The following is a 23,118-nucleotide window of genomic DNA, read 5'->3' as shown; positions in this document are numbered from 1 at the left end:
CCAGTTTGCCCAGTGGCTCGCCACATACATCGGCAGACTTGAGACAGAGTTGACCATGATGACAGGGTTCAAGTCAGGCGAAGAACAGTTCCAGAAAGCAGGTAAATCATATACAAAAGGCAAAAAAAAATTAATAAACAAGTAAATGACAGGGTGAGAACGTGGTAAAATCTGAAAATGTGGTACAAATCAGGTGGCTGCAGGGGTGGACTTAACCAGAAAGTGAGGTAAGCAGCCGCTTAGGGCCCCAGTTAATTAGGGGTCCCCAACCAATGCCAAGAAGCCTATGATCATGGAGCTCTTTTATACATTTTCTATCATATGTGGTAAAATCTGCTGGAAGGGCATCCGCTGCGTAAAAACGCGCTGGATAAGTTGGCGGTTCATTCCGCTGTGGCGACCCCGGATTAATAAAGAGACCAAGTCGACAAGAAAATGAATGAATGTTGTAAAAATCTGTCTATAACTGTTAAGATTTTAATGTCATTAGAAGGGCCCCATGAAAAATGGAATGTTCCGTCTGTACTGCACATGCGCGAGGCATGAACGCTTCAGTCAAAGACACTGCCAGCCAGTGTTGTTAACTTAGTGACTTTTCAGACTTTCAGACTAAATTTTTAAAAACGTGACTAGCAAATGTTTCAGGTGTTATTGGAGATTTTTAAAAGACTCTTATGCGTCTGTGCTGTATGTTCCTACGGTTCTCTTCGCGACAAGATGTTGGGGCATAGAAATACAGGCTTTCTGGATTGCTTTTTAAAACACTGTTGGATGGGTTTAAGGAAGAAGGTGGGCGGGAGTATCGGTTGGTCGGTCAGCAAGTCGACAGAGGCTTCCCAGGCACTCGAATGGCACTCGAGCAGGCTTTTCAGGATTTAAGATCTGAAAAAGAGTACACAGCGGCCCCTGGTGGATTTCGTGGAAAACAAAAACCTCAAAAAAATGTACCTCCAGAGACTTTTTTCATGCTCTCCAGAAATGTATGCAGGGGGACGTATCCATAATGAGCCTGGGACTTTAATTTCAGTGGGCTAATGTAAACCCAGTCAAACTCTGGTTACAATGAAAACATTAGTAAACAATAGTTTTGTGGGATGATATAATGTGTTATTTAAAACCTGGAGGTTTGAATCAGTTGCAGGTGCAGTTCACGTGATCAAGACATATTTTAATGATATATAATGGTAAGAAACATATTAACATTATTTTTGTTACTCGTGTACACCAAAAAAAATTCCTCTGACAGCTAATCATATGACCAATCATACCTAAGGTTTATACTCCTTTGCTTTTATTGTTTCCTTTACTTTTATGTTTCTGCTGCACTGTTTTATACTGCAGAATTGAACTCCCAAATGTAATTACGTTTAAAGGTCAAGCGGATCATTTTGCAGCACCCTTGAAGGGTCTTTCTTAAACAAAGCCAATACTGTTAACAGGATGGATTTATTTTTTTCATTGCTGTCTCCTAAGAGCTCTGTATACTGGACAGTCTTCCTGTGCAACTGATTTCAGCGCTCCTGGATACAGCAGATAAAACAACACGAGCCGCTGATATTAACCCGTGCATACTGTTCTGCAGCTGTTTTTGCCCCATTGACGTTTCATTATATGTTTTGATTGCAAAGCCATGATCTTGACTGCAAATAATCATGCATTCTTGATTGTTGGTGGTTTTCCCTGTTGGAAAGAGGTATTTTTACTGTTGATCATCAGTTGCCCTAATTAACCTATTAGATAGGTCTGTGCCAAAAAGTTTCAGGAGTACAACAACAAATTATAATGTCTGTACATGAATACACTTACTATGTTTACTATGTTCTGAGAGCTGAGGTGCTTATTTAGATTTTCTCAGACATATCAAGGTGAGTATGCAAAGGTATCTCTCTTTCTCTCTCACTCTCTCTCTCTCTCTCTCTCACACACACACACACACACACACACACACACACACACACTGTACACCATATAACCCTATATAAAAGCCAGAAACTAAGAGCATACTCACACTATGTACAGTTGCCTTGAATCTGGCTGAAGCACGCTTGTCCCCCTCCTATCTCCCTTAACGGCCCTCACTCGCATTACATTCGGGGCTGGGCACACTTATGTCATCGATGATATACTGTACAATAAGCGCTCTTGCTCAGCACAGTGAAGATTTCTATCGTTTAAGTTGTTTGGGATGCAGTGACATGCAGTCAAATGTTTCGCCGAACAGATCAACCACTTTTGACGCTCATAAACAATCTAAAAAGTCCTTGTGCTGCAGGAATTATGAGGTTTGCTGAAGGTGCAGCTGTCGTGCAGTGAGGGGTTTGCGTCTTTAATAATTTATTCAACAGTACGAATGATTAATTAATCCATATGAAACAGTCCCTTAAAAGTCACGTCTCGCTTTCAGTTTCGGGCTCAGGCACGTTTTGCACTCACACACAAGCGTACCACGCTCAAGTGAACCGCACTTAGGCACACCTCTTACAACCGGGCCAGGGCCGGCCAAGTGAACCGTGCCTGATCCCGATTCAGAGCACTCACACTTCTCAAACAATCCAGGAAACGGTTCGATTAGCATAATGTGTTGATGCCCTAAGCTTTTTTTGCATTGCAACTGATGGTCAACAGCAAAAATTACAAATTTTACCTCTTCCCAACAGGGAAATCCACCGACAATCAAGAATACATTATAATATGATGTAATTTTGCAATCAAAATGTTACGATAACCAGCGATCGCTCTCCAGAGATCGCTGGTTTCCACTATACTTGGACTACACTTCCGCAATTTCCAGGACTACACATTCATACATGCACTTCTCCCAGACACGCACGCCTGTTCATTCATCTAGCCTGATTACACTCACCCACTGAACCCTGTCAGAGACTGATAACACACCATACATAAACCACTCATTCACTCACCCTGGGCTGAGTCTTGTTCGCTAAAAAAATGGTCTTAAACACCCAGCAGGCCCAAGTCGTCAACATGACGTCAGATTGACGTCGTACCCCAATGCGTGGGGACATTGCATTTGTCTAGAAATGAAAATCGGGTTTGACGTCAGAACTCAAGGTCAGGCCCACCTCAATGACTAACGGCCAACTTAAAATCAACTAAATATCAACGTCTAATGATGTTAGAGCTTGATGTTGTGTGGACATTATCACTATGATGTATATCAGATGTTGGAGTTTGGTTGCCATACCTGACAAATAATTGTAAGTATTTGACGTCAATGTGATGTTGGATTTGGGTCCCTTTTCTAAAATTAACCAAATATCAACGTCTAATGATGTTACAGCTTGATTTTGTGTAGACGTTACCACTATGACGTATATCAGACGTTGGATTTTGGTTGCCAAACCTGACGTATAAATGTCAGTATTTGACATCAATATTCATTCATTCATTTTCTTGTCGGCTTAGTCCCTTTATTAATCCGGGGTCGCCACAGCGGAATGGACCGCCAACTTATGCAGCACGTTCTACGCAGCGGATGCCCTTCCAGCGGCAAGCCATCTTTGGGAAACATCCACACACACACATACACACACACTCATACTCTACAGACGATTTAGCCTACCTAATTCACCTGGGCTCCATGTCTTTGGACTGTGGGGGAAACTGGAGCACCCGGAGGAAACCCACGCAAATGCAGGGAAAACATGTGAACTCCACACAGAAAAGCCAACTGAGCCAAGGTTCAAACCATTGCCCTGACATCAATATGACAGTGGTTAAAGATATTGGCTTGACTTTTGATTTTGATTGCTTTCTGACAACCTAAAATAAACTGTTATTGGATGTCAAAATAGTCTTGTCCTTAGTTGCTGGATAGACATTGACTTTTGGTCACCTATCACTACCTAAATCTAACCTATTACCGTATTATGACGTTGTGTGCCTGCTGGGCAATAACTAATCGCATTACAGAATGTTTTGCATCCACAAACTACATGTAAATGCATCGTCTTTTACAGCGTAATACTCACAACTGACTACTCTTGAGTACTTTTTAAAGGGCTACTTTTTACTCTTACTTTGAGTAATATTTACAGCAGATACTTTTACTCTACTCGCACTACATTTTTAGGCAAGTAATGGTACTTTAACTTGAGTATGATTTTTCAGTACTCTTTCCACCACTGCTAACAGCACACGAGGGTTAATCACAAAGATCTTCACTTTTCCCGCCTTGAGAGAGAATAACAGCACTCACGATTTAGCCTTAATGTTATCGCATAATTGTAACACATTAGAGATATGTAATTTTCATATTAAGTTAATATGCAGACGGCAAAATGATTTGGTCTTTAAACAGCATAGAAGTGTTTTGATTGCATCAAGAAAATGACAATGTATTCCCTTTGTGGTAAAAACGTGATGCACGTAACTGGCATTTAGATAAGCGATAATGATAACTAATTATCATTTAACCCCAGCGGCACACAGACTTTGCTCTTGAAATATCAATCATAGGCAAAATGTAGTGGCTAATCTATCAGTAATCAGTTGACAGAAGCAATAGTCAATCCTATCAGAGACATCAATAAATCGTACGGCTCACATTGATGGGGCATTAAGAGCAATATACGCTCAATAATTACTGGAGTTTGTGCTCATAAGTCTGATAGGATGGTTAAATATTTAATATTTGCTTTTCTGGACAGACTTTAGGCACATGGCTCATTGTAGAACATTATAAATGATCTATTAACAGACTTGAATATACTTTTATACACCTCTTGACAACACGTGAAGGAAAAAGAAAAGTTAATTCCTCACTAACTGAGCTGTAATAGAGGATCAGACACACTTTGTCAGCAGTATTGTGACCTCTTGTGGCCATACCATGACATTACCTCATCAAAAAAGAAAAGAGGATTTATGTTTTCATTTACTGAAGAAATGTTTTCCATATAATAAAAGCACAGAGACAGATGGATGAATGCAGAGACAGATGTACAGACAGATTGAAAGACAGACAGATTTACATATATAAAGATGAACAGATACACAGACAGATGGACAGACATTCAGATACACAGACAAAGAACAGACAGATGATCAGATTTACAGATAGATAGATAGATAGATAGATAGATAGATAGATAGATAGATAGATAGATAGATAGATAGATAGATAGATAGATAGATAGATAGATAGATAGATGGATGGATGGATGGATGGATGGATGGATGGATGGATGGATGGATGGATGGATGGATGGAGGGATGCACAGATAGATAGATAGATAGATAGATAGATAGATAGATAGATAGATAGATAGATAGATAGATAGATAGATAGATAGATAGATAGATAGATAGATAGATAGATAGATAGATAGGATGGATGGATGGATGGATGGCTGGATGGATGGATGGATGGATGGATGGATGGATGGATGGATGGATGGATGGATGGATGGATGGACTGATGGATGGATGGATAGAGGATGGCTGATGGATGGATCGATGGAAGGAAAAGAAGGATAATAGATAGATAGATAGATAGATAGATAGATAGATAGATAGATAGATAGATAGATAGATGGATGGATGGATGGATGGATGGATGGATGGATGGATGGATGGATGGATGGATGGATGGATGGATGGATGGATGGATGGATGGATGGATAGATGGATGGATGGATGCACAGATAGATAGATAGATAGATAGATAGATAGATAGATAGATAGATAGATAGATAGATAGATAGATAGATAGATAGATAGATAGACGGATGATAGATAGATAGATAGATAGATAGATAGATAGATAGATAGATAGATAGATAGATAGATAGATAGATAGATAGATAGATAGATAGATAGATAGATAGATAGATAGATAGATAGATAGATAGATAGATAGATGTTAGTTAGTTAGTTAGTTAGTTAGTTAGTTAGAAAATATTAACAGACATAAACAGAAAGATAGACCCAGATAGAAATAGATGGGCAGCAAGTTAGAAATTCAGATGAACATATGCATGGACAGACAGACAGATAAATAGATCTCAACTGAATAGTAGTGAGGTCTGAATGCACACATAGACACACCCACTCTCTCAGCATGTTAGAGCCTGTCATCACTTCATTCACTAGTTCACCTTTAATCTTACAGAGACGGTGGAGAGAAGTCATAACCAGCAGCACTAAACTTCCACTGCAGACCTGCACAATGAGAGACTACAACTGTAAAGAACACATAGACAAAATCCTCCAAGATGCTCCGACCGCAAGGAAAGCTCTTCTCGACAACCACAGCAATCTGCTCAAGGTGGCCGACTACTGTCAGAACAAATACCTCAATGTGAGCCAGCCGTTTCATTGTTTCTTTGAATATTGTTTACATTTTTATTTAAAGATTATATTTCCTAAAAGTCTTAAAGTGACTTTATGTTTACTCTGAAAAATGCTTCATCGGATTTACTCATTTATTTTAAGATAACTGGTTTCAAACTATTTATTTAGGTCAAATTTAAACCAATTAAATTTAGTAATGTTCGACTTCATTTGTTTGTTTAAATTCAGCCCATATCAATTGTTTGCAACCATTTAACTTAAAAATGTAGAAAATCTTATAAATCAGTGTACATAAGGCCAAAACATATAGTGCTGATGTTTATATAGTTTATATGTACTTATATAGCGTACATATATAAACATATATAGTGCTGAAGTAAATATTCATATTGTGCTATTAATGTTTTTTGTCACTATAAGTGTGGTTGAGTCTTCTTTTAAAGGTTTTGCCTGGATTTAATTATTCGTTCATTTGCAAAACTCATATACTACATCATGTATGATACTAAAAGCGACTGATTTAACTGATTTATTTCCAGTAATGATGAGTTATTCACAAGGGTTGCTGAAAACAGCTTTCTTCAGAGTGATCTGTTTTTCAGTCTCCATCTTTGTGCTGTTTTTACTGACGGCATACATGCCTAAACACGGCTGTGGTATGTGTTCCCAGTACTCCATGAAAACTGTTCTTAACATGTTTATCTAGGTCTCCATCTCTGAATCCTGTCTTGTGCTGAATTAGCAAAAGCTTTTATATTCATATACTGCAACATCACCTGTAGTTCTTTAATATTAATGATTATATTTAATATTAGGCTCAATGTTATATTCATGCAGTAACATAACAGCTTTTTTAAAGACAGATTAATATTTTATACAGCAATGATGGAATACATTTCTCTGAAGTAACAGAAAATGCATGATTATATACACTTGCAAAAGACTTTATGTAAAATAAATGTTCTGTTAATCAAAGAATTTTTTTTTTAAATAATGTAACATGTTTTATGCTAATATTATAAAATATATATTTCATTCATTCATTTTCCTTCAGCTTAGTTCTTTATTTATCAGGGGTCGCCACAGCGGAATGAATCGCCAGCTATTTCAGCAAATGTTTTACACATATTTGCACATGTTTTGCCCTTCTAGATGCAACCCAGACTGGGAAACACCCATACACTCTCAAACTTACACACACACTCAAACACTGCGGCTAGTGTAGTTTATTCAATTCACTTACAGCGCATGTTTTTGGGCTAATGGGAAAACCGGAGCTTAACCCACGCCAACACGGGGAGAACATGCAAACTCTATGCAGAAATGTCAACTGACATATTATATTTTATTATATTATGGGCTGCACGGTGGTGCAGTGGGTAGCCCAATTGCCTCACAGCAAGAAGGTCGCTGGTTCGAGCCCCTGCTAGGTTAGTTGGCATTTCTGTGTGGAGTTTGCATGTTCTCTCCGTGTTCGCGCCCGTGTTCATGTTCGAGCTAAATTGGCCGTAGTGTATGAGTGTGTATAAATGTAAAACATATGCTGGATAAGTTGGCGGTTAATTCTGCTGTGGCAACCCTGATGAATATAGGGACTAAGCCCAAAAAAATGAATATTATATTATATTATATTATATTATATTATATTATATTATATTATATTATATTATATTATATTATATAGTATTATTTTATATTATATAGTATTATTTAGTATTAAATTATATTATTTTATTTTATATTATATTAGTTTATCTTATTTTATAATATATTATTTATCAAAAATTGACAGTAGAGAGCAAATAGACAATAATGCAGTGTAAAAGTGGCATTAAAAATACATTTAGATGTATTTTTTTTATCAGAACGTAACACAATTATACTTTATGTAATAATATTATAAGTTATATTTTAAAGTTTGAAGTCAATTCTTTTTTATAGTAACTTATTGTTACTATTTCGATATTCTTTACTAAAGATGCAGTAAATTGTTCAAAAGTGACAATAAAAACATTTACAAAATTACAAAAGAATATATTTTAAATAAATGCTAAATTATTGAGTTATTTAAAGTGTTTTTTTGAACACAAAAACTGCATAATATAATGCTTTCACAGTGTATGTAATTATACTGAAAATTCCCATCTCATGAATAAGATGTATTTAAAACAAAAAGAAAACAGTTATTTTAATTAGTAATAATATTTTACATTTCCATTATATTAATGCAGCAATGATCCAATGTCTTTCAAAATATTTAAACAAGTCTTGCTAATGTTTATTATATTTACTGACATTTATTTATTTACTGTCTGAAAGTTGCCATTTAATATGATGCTTCAGATGTGATGGATCCACAGGCCATAATTGTGCCAACCCTGCGAAGACTTAAAGAGATGATGCCCATCCTCTGAGGACTTTGAGGACAAAACAAATATTTAATACACAAATACACTTCTTTGAACATGTATTATAAACATACACTCACCGGCCACATTATTAGGTACACCATACTAGTACTGGGTTGGACCCACTTTTGCCTTCAGAACTGCCTTAATCCTTCATGGCATAGATTCAACAGGCTACTGGAAATATTCCTGAGATTTTGCTGCATATTGACATGATTGCATCAAACAGTTGCTGCAGATTTGTCGGCTGCACATCTATGATGCGAATCTCTCGTTCCACCACATCCCAAAGGTGCTCTACTGAGTTTAGATCTAGTCCATTTAAGTACTGTGAACTCATTGTCATGTTCAAGAAACCTGTCTGAGCGGATTTGCGCTTTATGACATGGTGTGTTACTGTGCTGGAAGTAGCCATCAAAAGATGGGTACACTGTGGTCATAAAGGGATGGACATGGTCAGCAACAATATTCAGGTAGGCTGTGGCGTTGACATGATGCTCAATTGGTGTTATTGGGCTCAAGGTGTGCCAAGAAAATATCCCCCACACCATTACACCACTTAAGTCACTTAAATCACCTTTCTTCTCCTTTCTGATGCTCGGTTTTGATGCTCAGCAGATCGTCTTGACCATATACATGCCTAAATGCATTGAGTTGCTGCCATGTGATTGGCTGATCAGAAATTTGGACAGGCAGTTAAACAGGTGTACCTAATAATGTGGCCAGTGAGTGTATACATCACCATTTGGGAACACTCTATATTGTATAACTGTATGTTAACTATGTTTGTATACTGTCCAACCTGTACACGATTCCTTTACTTATCTCATTTTGACCATAATAGTGTGCACTTGTTTATAAAGCTGCTTTAGAATGATAATTATTGTGAAAAATGCTACACAAATAAACTTAAATTGAATTCTGGAGCTCTGAAGTTTTTACTTTGCTAAATCATTATCTTTTTTTTTTTACACCATTAGGTAGAGGACACCAAAAGTGTGATTGAGGAGTCCAAAGCCCTGACCACTCAGGCTCTGGCCAGTGTCACATATCAGATCAACAATCTGGCCACGAATCTGCTCAAGCTCTTGGACACTCAGACGGTTCAGCTCAAACAGATGGAGTCCTCCATCAACATGCTGACGCTGGTGAGCTGCGGTTAACACTTCACACAAACCACCACAGTCTCCGCAAAAACAATGCCAACTGTGGGCAAGTCAGGACTGTGTTAGAAATACAACACCGGTGCTCCTCATTATAGAAATATTTCCCATTAAGATGAAAATGTACTCATTCCCAGGCCATTTAAAGGGGACCTATTATGCCAAAAATACTTTTATAAGGGGTAAAAACACATAAACACACTTTTACATATACATTTTAAATACTTCAGCTGACCATCCCCCACCCCTTTCTAAAGTAATAATACTAGAAATAGTCTGTTAAAGAGCCATGAAACACCCTGTTTCAGCCGGCTGTTTTCACACCTCTAGTTTGGAAAAGTCAGGAAAGTGGGTGTGTCTAGCTCTGTTTGGGTGGGAGTGTCGGGGTAGTGGGAAAGGGGATGGATTTAAATAAAAAAGGGAGTTTCCATTTGGGGCACTTACTGATTTTCACAGAGGAAAAACAAAAGACAGTGACTGTGTTTAATGGTGGTGGAATGTTTGATACCGCATGTCGTATAAAAGAAAAAAAACTCTGCATTTCTTGGTAGCTCAGACAGTAACGCAGCGGTGGGGCCCCGCGTGATGGGGGGCCCCGCGTCGTCGCGATTTTCAATAATTGAAAATCCAGCAACCGCAATAATCAAACTCTTGGGAACCAATGTGGTCGGAACCAAAGTTCACAGATCTGTGTTTTCTGAACACCTCTCAAGCGGTGGACTACTTCATTCTGATTGCTTGCCGCCGAACCGCGTCATATCATAGCTCAGTTGACTTGATTTGATCTCTCCTTGACGCTCACACACCGGAGAAGACGCGCCGTGCTGTTTCTCGCCGCCGGTTCTCATTGAAAATGAATGACTTCTGGCTACTTTGACGCTCTCGCCGCTTTCGGTTTGTGATCGCTCCTCAGTTTGTGAAGGCTTCCCCGCGTTGTCGCTCCACCCCGCCTGCCTTCCCCGCTCCTTAATTTGTGATCGCTTCCCTGTGTTGTCAGGGGGCCCCGTCAGTGATCCCTGCAGGGGGGCCTCTGCATTTTGCACTACGCCACTGAACTCAGATGCACTCGGTAGGTCAGATAGCTGTGTCTGTGTAGACAATCCTGTCACAAAATGTGGTGAAAATTAAACACGACGGTCGGCAATAGTTTGCTTGCAGTGTTCATGTGTTTACACTCAGAGAGCAGCATTTACAGCGGATTTTTCAGTCCATAATATTGTAGTGATGTTTACGTAAACTTAGTAATTTAGAAATCATTTTGACTAGGGTCTGTCTTCAAATACTGAAAGAGTACTGCTGACAATACCAACTATAACTTTGCCATCTGAATGAACAAAGAAAGGGTGCTGATCGCACACACTTACAAATCTGTAGAGACAGGACAATCAACACCAACTGGAGCTGCGACTTTTTTTTTGAAGGACACTGTCGTAAATTCGACGTCTAATCAATTAGAAATTATCAGACCAGAGGTTTTGAATATCAGAAAATAGACTTTATTCTCCATAATAAAGCCGAGAAAGAGCAGAGCAGACCCCAGAGCATTCTGAAGTCTCTCCTGGACACCTTCTGAAGTCTCTCCTGCACCTTCTGAAGTATCTGTGTTTGTTACAATTTTTATACAGGATTATTTGACACACCCCTAAGTCTCTTTTTAACTCTTGACCATTTTTGAATAGGTTTTTAGTCTAAGGGGTCCTGCTATTCTTGGCTCTCAGCCCACTAGCTCATGTCAGCAGAGATGTTACAGGTCTATGTCAGCAAAGTATAGATGCAACTTATGCAAAGGAACTAAGTGTTTACATACATTTGTCATGATAGGATAATAACTTGATAATATGTTACTCATTCCAACTTCTGACACATATAGCTTCTTACAAGTATTTAACATATATAATCAGTGCTTTACATATTCAGTTATTCTACACAATCAGTCACTCAGCCTTCTCCTAGTGTTGCTTCTGTGCAGGCATACTCATCTTACACAGACATATCACTGTATTTTTAACACAGGCTGGCATGTTTGCTGCAAACACTACATACATTTTGAGAAGAGAAAATTAACTGCTTTACACTTAGAAAATACTTCACACTGAGAGAATAGAAATCTTCTTCAACACGAGCAGAAACTCCGGATTTCACAATTTCCTGATGCGAAAAGCTCTCGGGTAAACAATGTTCCGTACAAACGTATTTGTGACGCGTGCACTGATCCACACGTGAGTCCAGCAGCGCTCTCATAGAGAGAAAATGAAAACAAAACCTTCACTGCAGCACATTATAAAAACAACACTGACGAACCGTATCTCCAAACAATTCTTATTCATTTCCCACTTCTTTTGGCAACACAACGTGTCGTCACTCTGCCGTCTGAACACAGGTACAGCCTTCGAAGCTAGCATGCATATTAATGAAGTTGCAGCGCATACACAATAGAGCACGCTGATTGGTTTGAACCAAGTCTTACTCATGCATTAATGCAGCACACTCAGAGACGTCATAAGATACTCCCAGGTACAGAGGTCCAGTCTACACGCTGGAATACACGCTAAAGCAGGTCGCACACCAGAAGCGCCGCTCGGCGCCGCGACACGGCGCGTACATGACAGATTAAAGTATCGCACACCAGACGCGCACATTCGAATGATATTTAACATGAAACTAATCAGATGGCGCTCTGTGGCGCGGCTGAAAAATGAACTGCGTCCTGAGCCGTCGCCGGGCGCCGCCGACAGCCGCCGACTTGCGGCGCCGGTGTGTGTATCCTGATAGAAACCTATAATTAGAATTCTAAAATACGTGGCGCTGCGCGGCGCGCCGCCGAGCGTCGCTTCTGGTGTGCGACCTGCTTTAGATCTCATGGCCGTGACGCAGCTTCATAAATTCGTTTCGAACCGGAAGTACAAATTTGCTTGATTTACCGCAAAAACAACAAATTTTCACTTTTTAGTGAAATATATGTGTCCTAATTGTGTTTTAGCAGTGTGGGACACATATACCACTGTCAACAGCTCAAAAAAAATGTGTTTTGGTGTTTCATGACCCTTTAATGTGAGTATTTATATTCAGACAGTGGCCATGTACAAGGAAAAGATTGCTCGGGGAGAGATCGGAGTGCTCACCAAACAGGCAAAAGTTCCCAGGACCCAGAAGGTGGTTCCTCCTGCAAAAGGACTGGAGCCGTTTCGTGGTTACAGACGTGTTCCCATATCCTACAGCTGCTTGGACAAACTGGGCCACGGACACTGGCAAGGCAATAAAACTGTAAATATTTACATTTCTCATATTTGATCAGTAGTAAAGTACAGGGTGGGCAGTTTATATGGATACACCTTAATAAACTGGGAATGGTTGGTGATATTAACGTCCTGTTTGTGACACATTAGTATAAGTGAGGGGGCAAACTTTTCAAGATGGGTGGTGACCATAGTGGCCATCTTGGATCAAACTTTTTTTTTTTCAATAGGAAAAGGGTCATGTGACACATCAAACTTCAAAAACAATGGTGTGCTTGGTTTTAATGTCACACAATAGACAATTGCCTTCAGATGACCACAAAGATAAAAGTCTAAGGGGGTCAGATCATGAGACGTTGGGGGCCATTCAACTGACCCACGATGACCAGTCCATTTTTCAGGAAAATGTTCATCTAGGAATGCTTGGACCTGACACCCATAATGTGGTGGTGCACCATCTTGCTGAAAAAGCACAGGGAGCGTGCCAGCTTCAGTGCACAAAGAGGGAAACACATCATCATGTAGCCATTTCAAATATCCAGTGGCCTTGAGGTTTCCATTGATGAAGAATGGCGCCACTATCTTTGTTGTCTATGGTGTGAAGAGACAAGATGTGCAGCACCTGAAACTGGATACTGGAAGCCTATGCTGGCATTTCTCCTGCGATTTTGCTATTAGTGTGTAAAGAGAGGGAGAAGAGGGTTGCAATAACAATCCAACACAATAAGCAGCACATTGAAAACATTTTATAAGTGATCAGAAACTTGTAAATAACTCATGAAAGAATAAAGTTACATTAAAACCAAGCACACCATTGTTTTTCTTGTAAAATTCCCAATAAGTTTGATGTGTCAAATAACCCTTTTCCTACCCTGCTGAAAAATCCAGCTTCAACCAGCCTAGGCTGGTTGGCTGGTTTTAGCTGGTCGACCAGGCTGGTTTTAGAGGGGTTTTGGCCACTTCCAGAGTGGTTTCCAGCCATTTCCAGCCTGGTCTTAGCTGGTCAGGCAGGTAGATGACCAGCTAAAACCAGCTTGACCAGCCTTGCCAAGCTGGGAGTCCAGGCAAAACCAGGTATATCTAGCTTAAACCAGGCTGGTCAAGCTGGTTTTAGCTGGATTTGGCTGGTCATTCTCCAGCCTGACCAGCTAAAACCAGGCTGGAAATGGCTGGAAACCAGCCTGGAAATGGTCAAAACCCCTCTAAAACCAGGCTGGTCAACCAGCTAAAACCAGCCAATCAGCCTAGGCTAGTTTAAGCTGGATTTTTCAGCAGGGTATTGAAAACACTAAAGTTGGATCCAACACGGCTGACTTCAAAATGGCCACTATGGTCACCACTCATCTTGAAAAGTTTGCCCCCTCACATATACTAATAGCCCCTTTCACACAGTGATACCGGTAAATATCTGGAAAATTTCCGGAAAGACTTTACCGGTATATTCAAAAAAGCGCTGTTCACACAGGCGAGGACGTTACGGAAATTTTCCGGAAAAGAGCATTCACACATCCATTCCAAAATACCGGTAAATTCTGACATCATTCACCACAAATGAGCTTTAAACGGCTGCGCTTGTATTTGTAAACATTTGACTAAATTACAAACTCTGTGGATGATCAATATTGTGAACAACTTTCGCAGGATCACTTTCTCATGTCGAGATGTTCATAATATCTGCGTGTGCAGGCGCTCATATGCGCACGCAAAGCTTGAAGGTAAACAAACAACGGCTTATTATAAGCATCTCATCGATGATTATTTACACAGTTGGCATTAAGAAGAACATACAAACGTAATCTGACTAACTTCTAGCAGCTAAATGTGTATGGAAAAATATTCAAAGGCTTTTATCCTCACAAACCGCGCGGACGTAAATGCGTCTGACTGTTGTGATTGGCTAAAGCAGACGTTTCACGTCAGCACGTTCTAGACGTGCACGCGCTTATTACGGGAATCTTCCTTCTGCATTCACACAGCGCAGCTTTCCGGCAAATTGCCGGTAATGTTACAACTTCTCTTTCCGGAAAATAGCCAGAACGAATTTACCGGTATTTTCAAAAAGGACCTGTTCACACATACAGACCTTTCCGGAAAATTGCCGGCAATTTTCCGGAAAGGTCTGTATGTGTGAAAGGGGCTAATGTTTCACAAACAGGACGTTAATATCACCAACCATTCCCATTTTATTAATGTGTATCCATAAAAATAGCTCACCCTGTATATTCACAAAATATTTTTTGCCCTCAAACTGCGACAGTTTTTCTGATTTATTTATGTACATTTTTATTATTGAACTGTGTCACCGCAGGAAGAGACAAAGACAGAAAGCGACTATGAGGACTCTATGTCTGTACAGCTCAGCACACAGGAGACCAGCACCTTTAACTGGTGTGTTATAAATGCTGGTGACATTCTCAAAGTTACAAATGTTTCGGGTGGACTTCATTTTGACATTATCCTCAAAAAATCTGATGCATTTGCTGTGGTTTCAGGTCTTTTTTGGGTATCGCTGTTCCTCCGCCATCTGTTCCTGCCTCAGTGGGTTCTAGTGTCGCAGCTCCACCTGATTTCTCTCCAGCTTCACCCTCTCCTTCACCACTGTCTGTTCGCTCTCCGTCTCTGCCTCCGTTTGCCTATCCCGACCTCTCCATGCTGCCTCCTCCACTTCTGCCAGATGATGACATGGGAGACGCTCCACCTCCACCACCTCCTCCATCTCCTCCTCCACCTGGTTCTGTGTATGGAGGCTCTTTGGTTCCCCCTCCACCACCTCCACCTGGCACAAACACCACAATGACAGCACCACCTCCTCCTCCTCCTCCTGGAAATATGAGTGTCCCACCTCCACCACCTCCTCCTCCAGGTACACTGTAAAAAATGCTTGATTCCACACAATTCCTTCATGTTGCCTCAAAACAAATCCATTAAGGATGCTTTCACACCAGTAGAGCGATTGTTTTGTTCCGAAACTGGAATTAAACTAGCAGGGTTCATACGGTCATGAAAAACCTGGAAAAGTCGTGGAATTTTGACCTGGATAAGCTTTGGAAAAACAGAAAAACCCACAAGGTCTTGGAAAAGTCATGGAAATTACATTTACGTTTAGGGTGCTTTCACACCTGCCTTGTTTTGTTCCGTTGTATCACACTAGAGTTTGTTTTCCCTCTTGGTGCGGTTCGTTTGGGCTGGTGTGAATGTAGCAATCGTACTCGAGTGCGCACTGAAAGCCGACCAAAAAATCATACCAAGACCTCCTTGAAGAAAGAGAGAAAGAGAGAGGGAGGGAAAACATTACCTGATGGATCATTAGTAATATTTCTAGAAGATGACCATGTTGTAGTTTAGCTAAATTAATTCACGCCTCCTGAACTGACTGTTGCTGTTTGCAGTGACCTCAAACATTGTTTTTCAGCCCCTGCTGCGCTTTATTTTCGAAATGTATAGTTTGAGTAGGGGCGATGAAGTGGGGCAGTAGCTAGTGCTGTCGCCTCACAGCAAGAAGGTGGCTGGTTCGAGTCTCGGCTGGGTCAGTTGGCATTTCTGTGTGGAGTTTGCATGTTCTCCCTGTGTTCGCATGGGTTTCCTCCGGGTGCTCCCGTTTCCCCCACAGTCCAAAGACATGCAGTACAGCTGAGGCTAAAATTGTCCGTAGTGTATGAGTGTGAATGAATGTGTGTGGATGTTTCCCAGAGATGGGTTGCGCTGGAAGGGCATTCGCTGTGTAAAAGTTGGCAGTTTGTTCCTCTGTTTATTCCGTTGATGAATAAAAGGAATCAATGAATGAAAAGTGATGGATCTGTTCAGCGAAAGATTTGACTGTGTCCTCGCAGCCCAAACAACTTACCGTACGTTCACACCGAAAGCGGCGAGAGCGTCCAAGGTCGCTCTGGCCGCCCTGGCGACAACGCTCTCTGCCTTCAGCTCCTGCGGCGAGAGCGTCAAAACTCGCTACATTGATCTCGTATTTAAAGGAGCCGTTGCAGCATATCAGTTACATTCCTGCATAAAACATGTTTCTAGCGTGAAAATGTTGCGCACTTCTTATCAAATTCATACAACAATGGAAGATCAAGTTGCGTGTGGTGTGGCTTTGCTCTATTTATCCAATATGTGTCCATATGTCTGAAACATCCTGAAGCAGCAGTACTGTTTTGTACTGTCACATCACGTGAGATTCCCGCTTTTTTAAGATAAATTTATATAACATTATTGAACATCAGTAAGTCGCCAGTAACTTATTTAATGCATGTTCCTGTAGGAAAAAATTAGAAATAATTAGAAATCCGGCGACCGCAATAATCAAACCCTTGGGAACAACTGTGGTCCGAACCAAAGTTCACAGGTCTGTGTTCTCTGAACTGCTATCAAGCGATGGACGTCTTCATTCTGAGTGCTTGCCGCCGAACCGCGTCATAGCTCATTACCATAAAGTTGACTTCATTTCAACTCTCCTCGACGCTCACGCCGGCGAAGACGCGCCGCGCTGCTCCTCGCCGCTTATCGCCGCCTATCGCCGCCGGCTCTCATTGAAAATGAATGACTTCCGGCTACTTTGACGCTGTCGCCGCTTTCGGTGTGAACGTACGGTTCAAATCATACAAAACAATATAAATAAAGCAGTCACCAGTCTCTGTGACGTGCTCTGAGCGTGCTCTGACTCGGAAGGTAAAATTGCAATGTGAGTACAGGTCGATGAGGAGAGGGTAGGGGGGGCCAGTTATGACTGGGCATGGTTTAAGACAACTGTGAGTGTAAAGTTAACTTAATCGTTTTTACAAATTTAAGCTGTCCCAATAAAAAACTTTACACTTGTTTTGTTTGAGTGTAATATGGGTGTCCCACCTCCACCATTTCTTCCTCCAGGTAATATGGGTGTCCTACCTCCCCCACCACCACCTCCTCCAGGTAATATGGGCGTCCCACCTCCACCACCACCTCCTCCTCCAGGTAATATGGGCGTCCCACCTCCACCACCACCTCCTCCTCCAGGTAATATGTGTATCCCGCCTCCACCACCGCCTCCTCCTGGTTACACTGGGTCATCACTTCCTCCACCAGCACCTCCACCTCCACAAAATGCCTCCATGGCACCACCGCCACCACCTCCTCCTCCTCTTGGAGGAAAATTTCTTCCACCTCCTCCTCCTCCACCTCCCCCATTTTAAATTGTGAATTTCAATATTAATTTCATGTAAGTGGATGTGAAATAATTGGGATAGGTGTTTTTTATATCATTTTTACTAAACTGTATAAACTTTTATTTTTATAAATGTTACATAAATGTTATAAATGCTTGTAGTTTAGTTTATGTATAAACTGTGTTGTGTTTTTAAAGCAGATTAAAGTGTGTAATAATCAACATGTTTTTACCCGTTTTATGATGCTCATAAAAACAAGAGGAAATCTTTTTAAATGCTTTATTGTGTGATTAATGTCTAAGTGTCTTTCCAACTATATATATATATATACACACTTCACACTTATATATATATATATATATATATATATATATATATATATATATATATATATATATATATATATATATATATATATATATATATATAAACAGAGCAAGAACATTTTCACAGTATGTCTAATAATATTTTTTTCTGTCTTATTTGTTTTATTTTGGCTAGAATAAAAGCAGTTTTAAAAAAAAATTTTAGCACCATTTTAAGGTCAAAATTCTTAGCCCATTTAGTCTATATAGTTTTTCAATAGTCTACAGAACAGACCATGATTATACAATAACTTGCCTAATTACACTAACCCAGGGGTCACCAACATGGTGCCCGTGGGCACCAGGTAGCCCTCCAGGTTCATATGAGTTGCCCGCGGGCCTGTTCTAAAAATAGCTCACCATAGCACCACATATAAGTAAGCTGCATCTAATATTTTTATAGGTATTCTTTTTAAATCACACTTGCATTGGTGTAAATTTAAAAATACTTTAAGTTATATATTTAAAAAAAACTTTAAAAACAATTTCAGACAAATGATGTGATTCATATTGATATTTATTGATATGTCTTCACATATATGAATATTATTAATTATTAATAATAACATATAATTAAAAGTAAATTAAGAAAAATGCATTATTTAATAACTGGTAGCCCTTCACACTAATCGATACCCAAGAAGTAGCTCTCAGTTTCCAAAAATGATGGTGACCCCTGCCCTAACCTGTCTAGTTAACCTAATTAACCCATGTTAAGCCTTTAAATGTCATTTTAAACTGTATAGAAGTGTCTTGAAAAATATGTAGTAAAATATTATTAACTGTCATGATTGCAACGATAAAATAAATCAGTAATTAGAAATGAGTTATTAAAACTTTTATGTTTAGAAATGTCTTGAAAAAATCTTCTCTTCGTTAAACAGAAATTGGGGACAAAATTAAACAGGGGGGCTAAAAATTTTGGTTTTAATAAAGAATTAATAAACTGTGATTGGTTTGAAAATAACATTTATTTGTCTTTTTAAGCAGTAGACATTGTCATTTTATCACCTGAATGATAAGACTGATACATTTAAGCTGGGTTGATTTAAAAATACACTGCAAACTAACAAAAGGAGGACTGGTTATTAACCATTTTGTCCATATTTAATTAAAATATTGGACTCTTAAAAAGCTTGTAGCAATCAATGATTATCATCACTGTTTTGTCTAAAAAAATATTATTATTATTTTACCCACAACTGCCATTTATAAAACAAAATTTTCTTTGTCATATTGTAAATAGCTGTTTTGGTTTATGGTTTATAGTGATTTAAAAAAAATAGTTCACCCCAAAAAAATATTTATTTACTCACTATACTCACAATTTGGTTCTGTATGAGTTTCTTCATTCTGTTGAACACAGAATAGGATATTTTAAAGATACTATTGACGTTTATGTAAAGAAAAACAACTTTGGAAGTCAATAGTTACCAGTTTCAAGTTTTCTTGATCTTTGTTTGTAAATTTAATTGTAAAATAAAGTCTGACAGGCTTGTCGTCAGTCCGATACAAAGTAGAGCCACTGTTTAAGATTGAAGGACTTTATTCTGTTAAAACAACCATTCTGGAAAACAACCATTCTTTATCCCACTTATTACCTGCTACAAAACATTTTTAAAACTTGACTCAAAACATTGTTCTCAGGCATGATAGTTTATTAATTCTTTTAGAAACAAAGCTGACAGAATCAAAACTGGCTGAGTAGAGCTGGTGGAGCATATAATAACCTGCATATTAGAATAAAGTCAGTAAGTAATTACAGACTTATTAAAATCTTTTGGTGAGCCATCACTTTAATATCGTTTTAAAAAATGCCCATGTGATAAAAAAATCAAGTGTCTTCCAAAACCTCCTGAAAAAGTATTCATAATTTATCCAATAGGAGACGAGTTCAGAGCCCGCCCTCTCCGATCGTTCTTTTTTTTAAGAGATCTTTATTCCGTCCTGCGCGTCAAGACTTCGGGACGGTGTGTCTCCCGCATCTCTCGCTGTCTGCCCCCGCCAGCCCATCCATGGCATTCGGGCGGCTCTTGGGGGTCCCGGAGAGTCCCGCTTCCTCCGACCAGCAATGGAAGCTGTAATGGAGGCCTGCAGAACCGGAGAACTGGAGCGGGAAAAGAAGCTCAGTAGGCTTTCATTTGAATCATTATTCAATTCAAATGAACTATAATGTATTTGCATAATTAAAAATAGTTAGCAAAAATTTGCTTTAATTACTTTAAAAATTTGTTCATTACTCTTTTTATTTGTGTAATTTGTGCAGGTATAAACTATTAAGAACACCTTGTTCTTAAAGGGATACAGTAGTTCACCCAAAATAAAAATGTACTCATTATTTAATTTTTAACATTAAACTATTTTCAATTTTTATATATATATATATATATATATATATATATATATATATATATATATATATATATATATATATATATATATTTATACAGCAGTTCTGTTTGTTTCTCGAATCTGATTGGCTGATAGCCATGATACGTTTAAATAATATCAGCATCTGTACAGCCTCTTTACCCTTTGTGTATTACTCCGCCCACATACAGCCAGCAAAAAGCAGACACTACAGATCTAAAGTTTAAAAGATGCTAGCTTAGCTGTTTAAATGTCAGCTTATGATTTGAAGCCAACATGGAAGAAAGTAGTTCCTCATATAAAAGGGTTTTTGAGAATCTCCATGTTTGATTTTGTTTTTGTATACACAATTATGCCGTCAAACTGTTGTTTAAACGCAATATCACACTCATGGCAGTGCAATATGGCTGTATATCAGCACTGGTGAGGGCACTAACAATGCACGCCTCCCACCAGTGCCGATATACAGCCATATCGCACTGCTACGAGAATATATATATATATATATATATATTGTTTATTTTTCAAAGTACAAGTTAACAAATTGTTATCTAATTATTATTCTCTTGCAGGGTTTGGCCATGGAGATATGGTGGACTTTCTCCTTTGTTATGGAGCAGATGTTCATGCTTGTGATGATGGAGCTCTTGTCGTTTGGTCATGCTGAGGTGGTCAAACTGCTCCTGCGACATGGGGCTAAAGCGAACTCCAGAGACAATTGGAATTACACCCCGACTCATGAGGCCGCCATCAAGGGCAAAATATACTTCTGCATTGGTAAAACTACATCTCTACATTTTTGAAAACATTTTAAGGTCAATATTATAAGCCCCCTTAAGCAATAATTTTGCAGTTATCTACAGAGCAAACCATCATTTTACAATAGCTTGCATAATTACCTAACTTGCCTATAACCTAATTAAGCCTTAAATGTCACTTTAATACTAGTATTCTGAAAACGATCTAGTAAAATATTATGTGCTGTCATCATGGAAAAGATAAAAGAAATCATGTATTAAAAATGAGTTATGAAAACTAATTTGTTTAGAAATGTGTTGACAAAATATCCGCTTAACAGAAATTAGGGCAAATAAAATATACAGGGGGCTAATAATTCAAGAGGGCTAATAATAATTTTGACTTCAACTGTGTCTAATTATAATTTCATAAATGTAATAACAGTGTTTAACAGGTTTGCTGAAATATTCAGATATTATTGTACTGTTAGAAGAATGTGTGGTGGAGTAATTGTTCTTCAGTCTCATGTCTGGAGGTGTCATGCTAATATGGGTCTGTCCAACACAATCTCCCGGCAATTTGTTAGATAACGCTGGACGTCCTGGTGGAAATGGGACACAAAGAGCTAAAGTAGATCGGCATTAACGCTTACGGCCACAGACACAAGATCATCAAAGCAGTGGAGAGACTGATTAGTGGACCTCAGAGTAAGAGCGGCTTCTGCTTTCATCCAGAAGATTCATTTGAGGGAATACTTAATTAGAGATGAGCTTAACCATCACTTTGATCTGTTTCCACTAACAACTCTGATCTTTTTCGAAGAATAAGCCGCTCTTTAATGGGGTTAAATTATATGTTTTTATACATCTTTTCCCTCCAAGTTCCACTTTTTATGTTAAACAGCTCTATCATGTTCAAAAATGGTTTTTCACACTCTCTCTCTCTTTCTGAGCTAAGGGGAAAGCTCACCCCAAAAAAATGTAATTTACTTATTTAATTATGAGTTTTTTATTTTGTTAAACACAGAAGAAGACATTTTGAAGGTAACCATTGACTTCCATTGTATTTGTTTTCCTACTATGGAAGTCAATGGTTACAGGTTTTCAGCTTTCTTCAAAATATCTTCTTTCGTGTTCAACAGAAAGGTAAACTCAAAAAGGTTTTGAACAAATAAATAAATATGTATTGTGGCGAGTATACTGATGCCACGTCGCCATGGTCCCGGGATAACCCCAGCTGTCACCTCATCACAGCGGATCGCTCACAGCTGGCGCTCATCAAGAGGCACAGATATAAGCCACCACCAAACAGGAGGAGTGCGAGCTTCATTTGACCGAATGACTCCCTGCGCTAATGTCTGTCTGTCTGTCTGTCTGTCTGTCTGT

At 39.1% G+C, this 23,118-nt stretch overlaps 1 protein-coding gene across 5 annotated transcripts; it reads left to right on the top strand.

Moving 5' to 3' along the window:
- The first annotated feature begins 6,112 nt into the window (after positions 1-6,112).
- Positions 6,113-18,535, top strand: abi3b (ABI family, member 3b). Of its 5 annotated transcripts, none has more exons than XM_087275798.1 (6): positions 6,113-6,322; positions 9,704-9,871; positions 12,956-13,150; positions 15,431-15,510; positions 15,615-15,985; positions 18,070-18,535. In XM_087275798.1, exons 1-6 carry the CDS (start codon positions 6,191-6,193, stop codon positions 18,285-18,287), a joined length of 1,164 nt encoding a protein of 387 aa, XP_087131924.1. In that variant the 5' UTR covers positions 6,113-6,190; the 3' UTR covers positions 18,288-18,535. The 5 variants fall into 5 exon arrangements, with proteins under 5 accessions (XP_087131924.1, XP_087131923.1, XP_087131925.1 ...); XM_087275797.1 differs by having other exon boundaries at positions 17,986-18,535; XM_087275799.1 differs by having other exon boundaries at positions 17,946-18,535.
- The last annotated feature ends 4,583 nt before the right edge of the window (positions 18,536-23,118 follow it).

The sequence above is a fragment of the Danio rerio genome, chromosome 12 (assembly GCF_052040795.2).
Source record: "Danio rerio strain M-AB ecotype USA chromosome 12, GRCz13ab, whole genome shotgun sequence".
Lineage (NCBI taxonomy): Eukaryota > Metazoa > Chordata > Actinopteri > Cypriniformes > Danionidae > Danio > Danio rerio.
Note: the sequence above shows the minus strand (reverse complement) of the source record. Positions and strands in the feature narration are given on the sequence as shown.

What these genes read in the sequence shown, in the direction of transcription:
- abi3b (XM_087275797.1), top strand. Translation starts at nt 6,191, where the DNA reads ATGAGAGACTACAACTGTAAAGAACACATAGACAAAATCCTCCAAGAT. An exon ending in GTCAGAACAAATACCTCAAT is followed by an intron (nt 6,323 to 9,703) that starts GTGAGCCAGCCG and finishes TTACACCATTAG; the next exon opens with GTAGAGGACACCAAAAGTGT. An exon ending in ACTGGCAAGGCAATAAAACT is followed by an intron (nt 13,151 to 15,430) that starts GTAAATATTTAC and finishes GTGTCACCGCAG; the next exon opens with GAAGAGACAAAGACAGAAAG.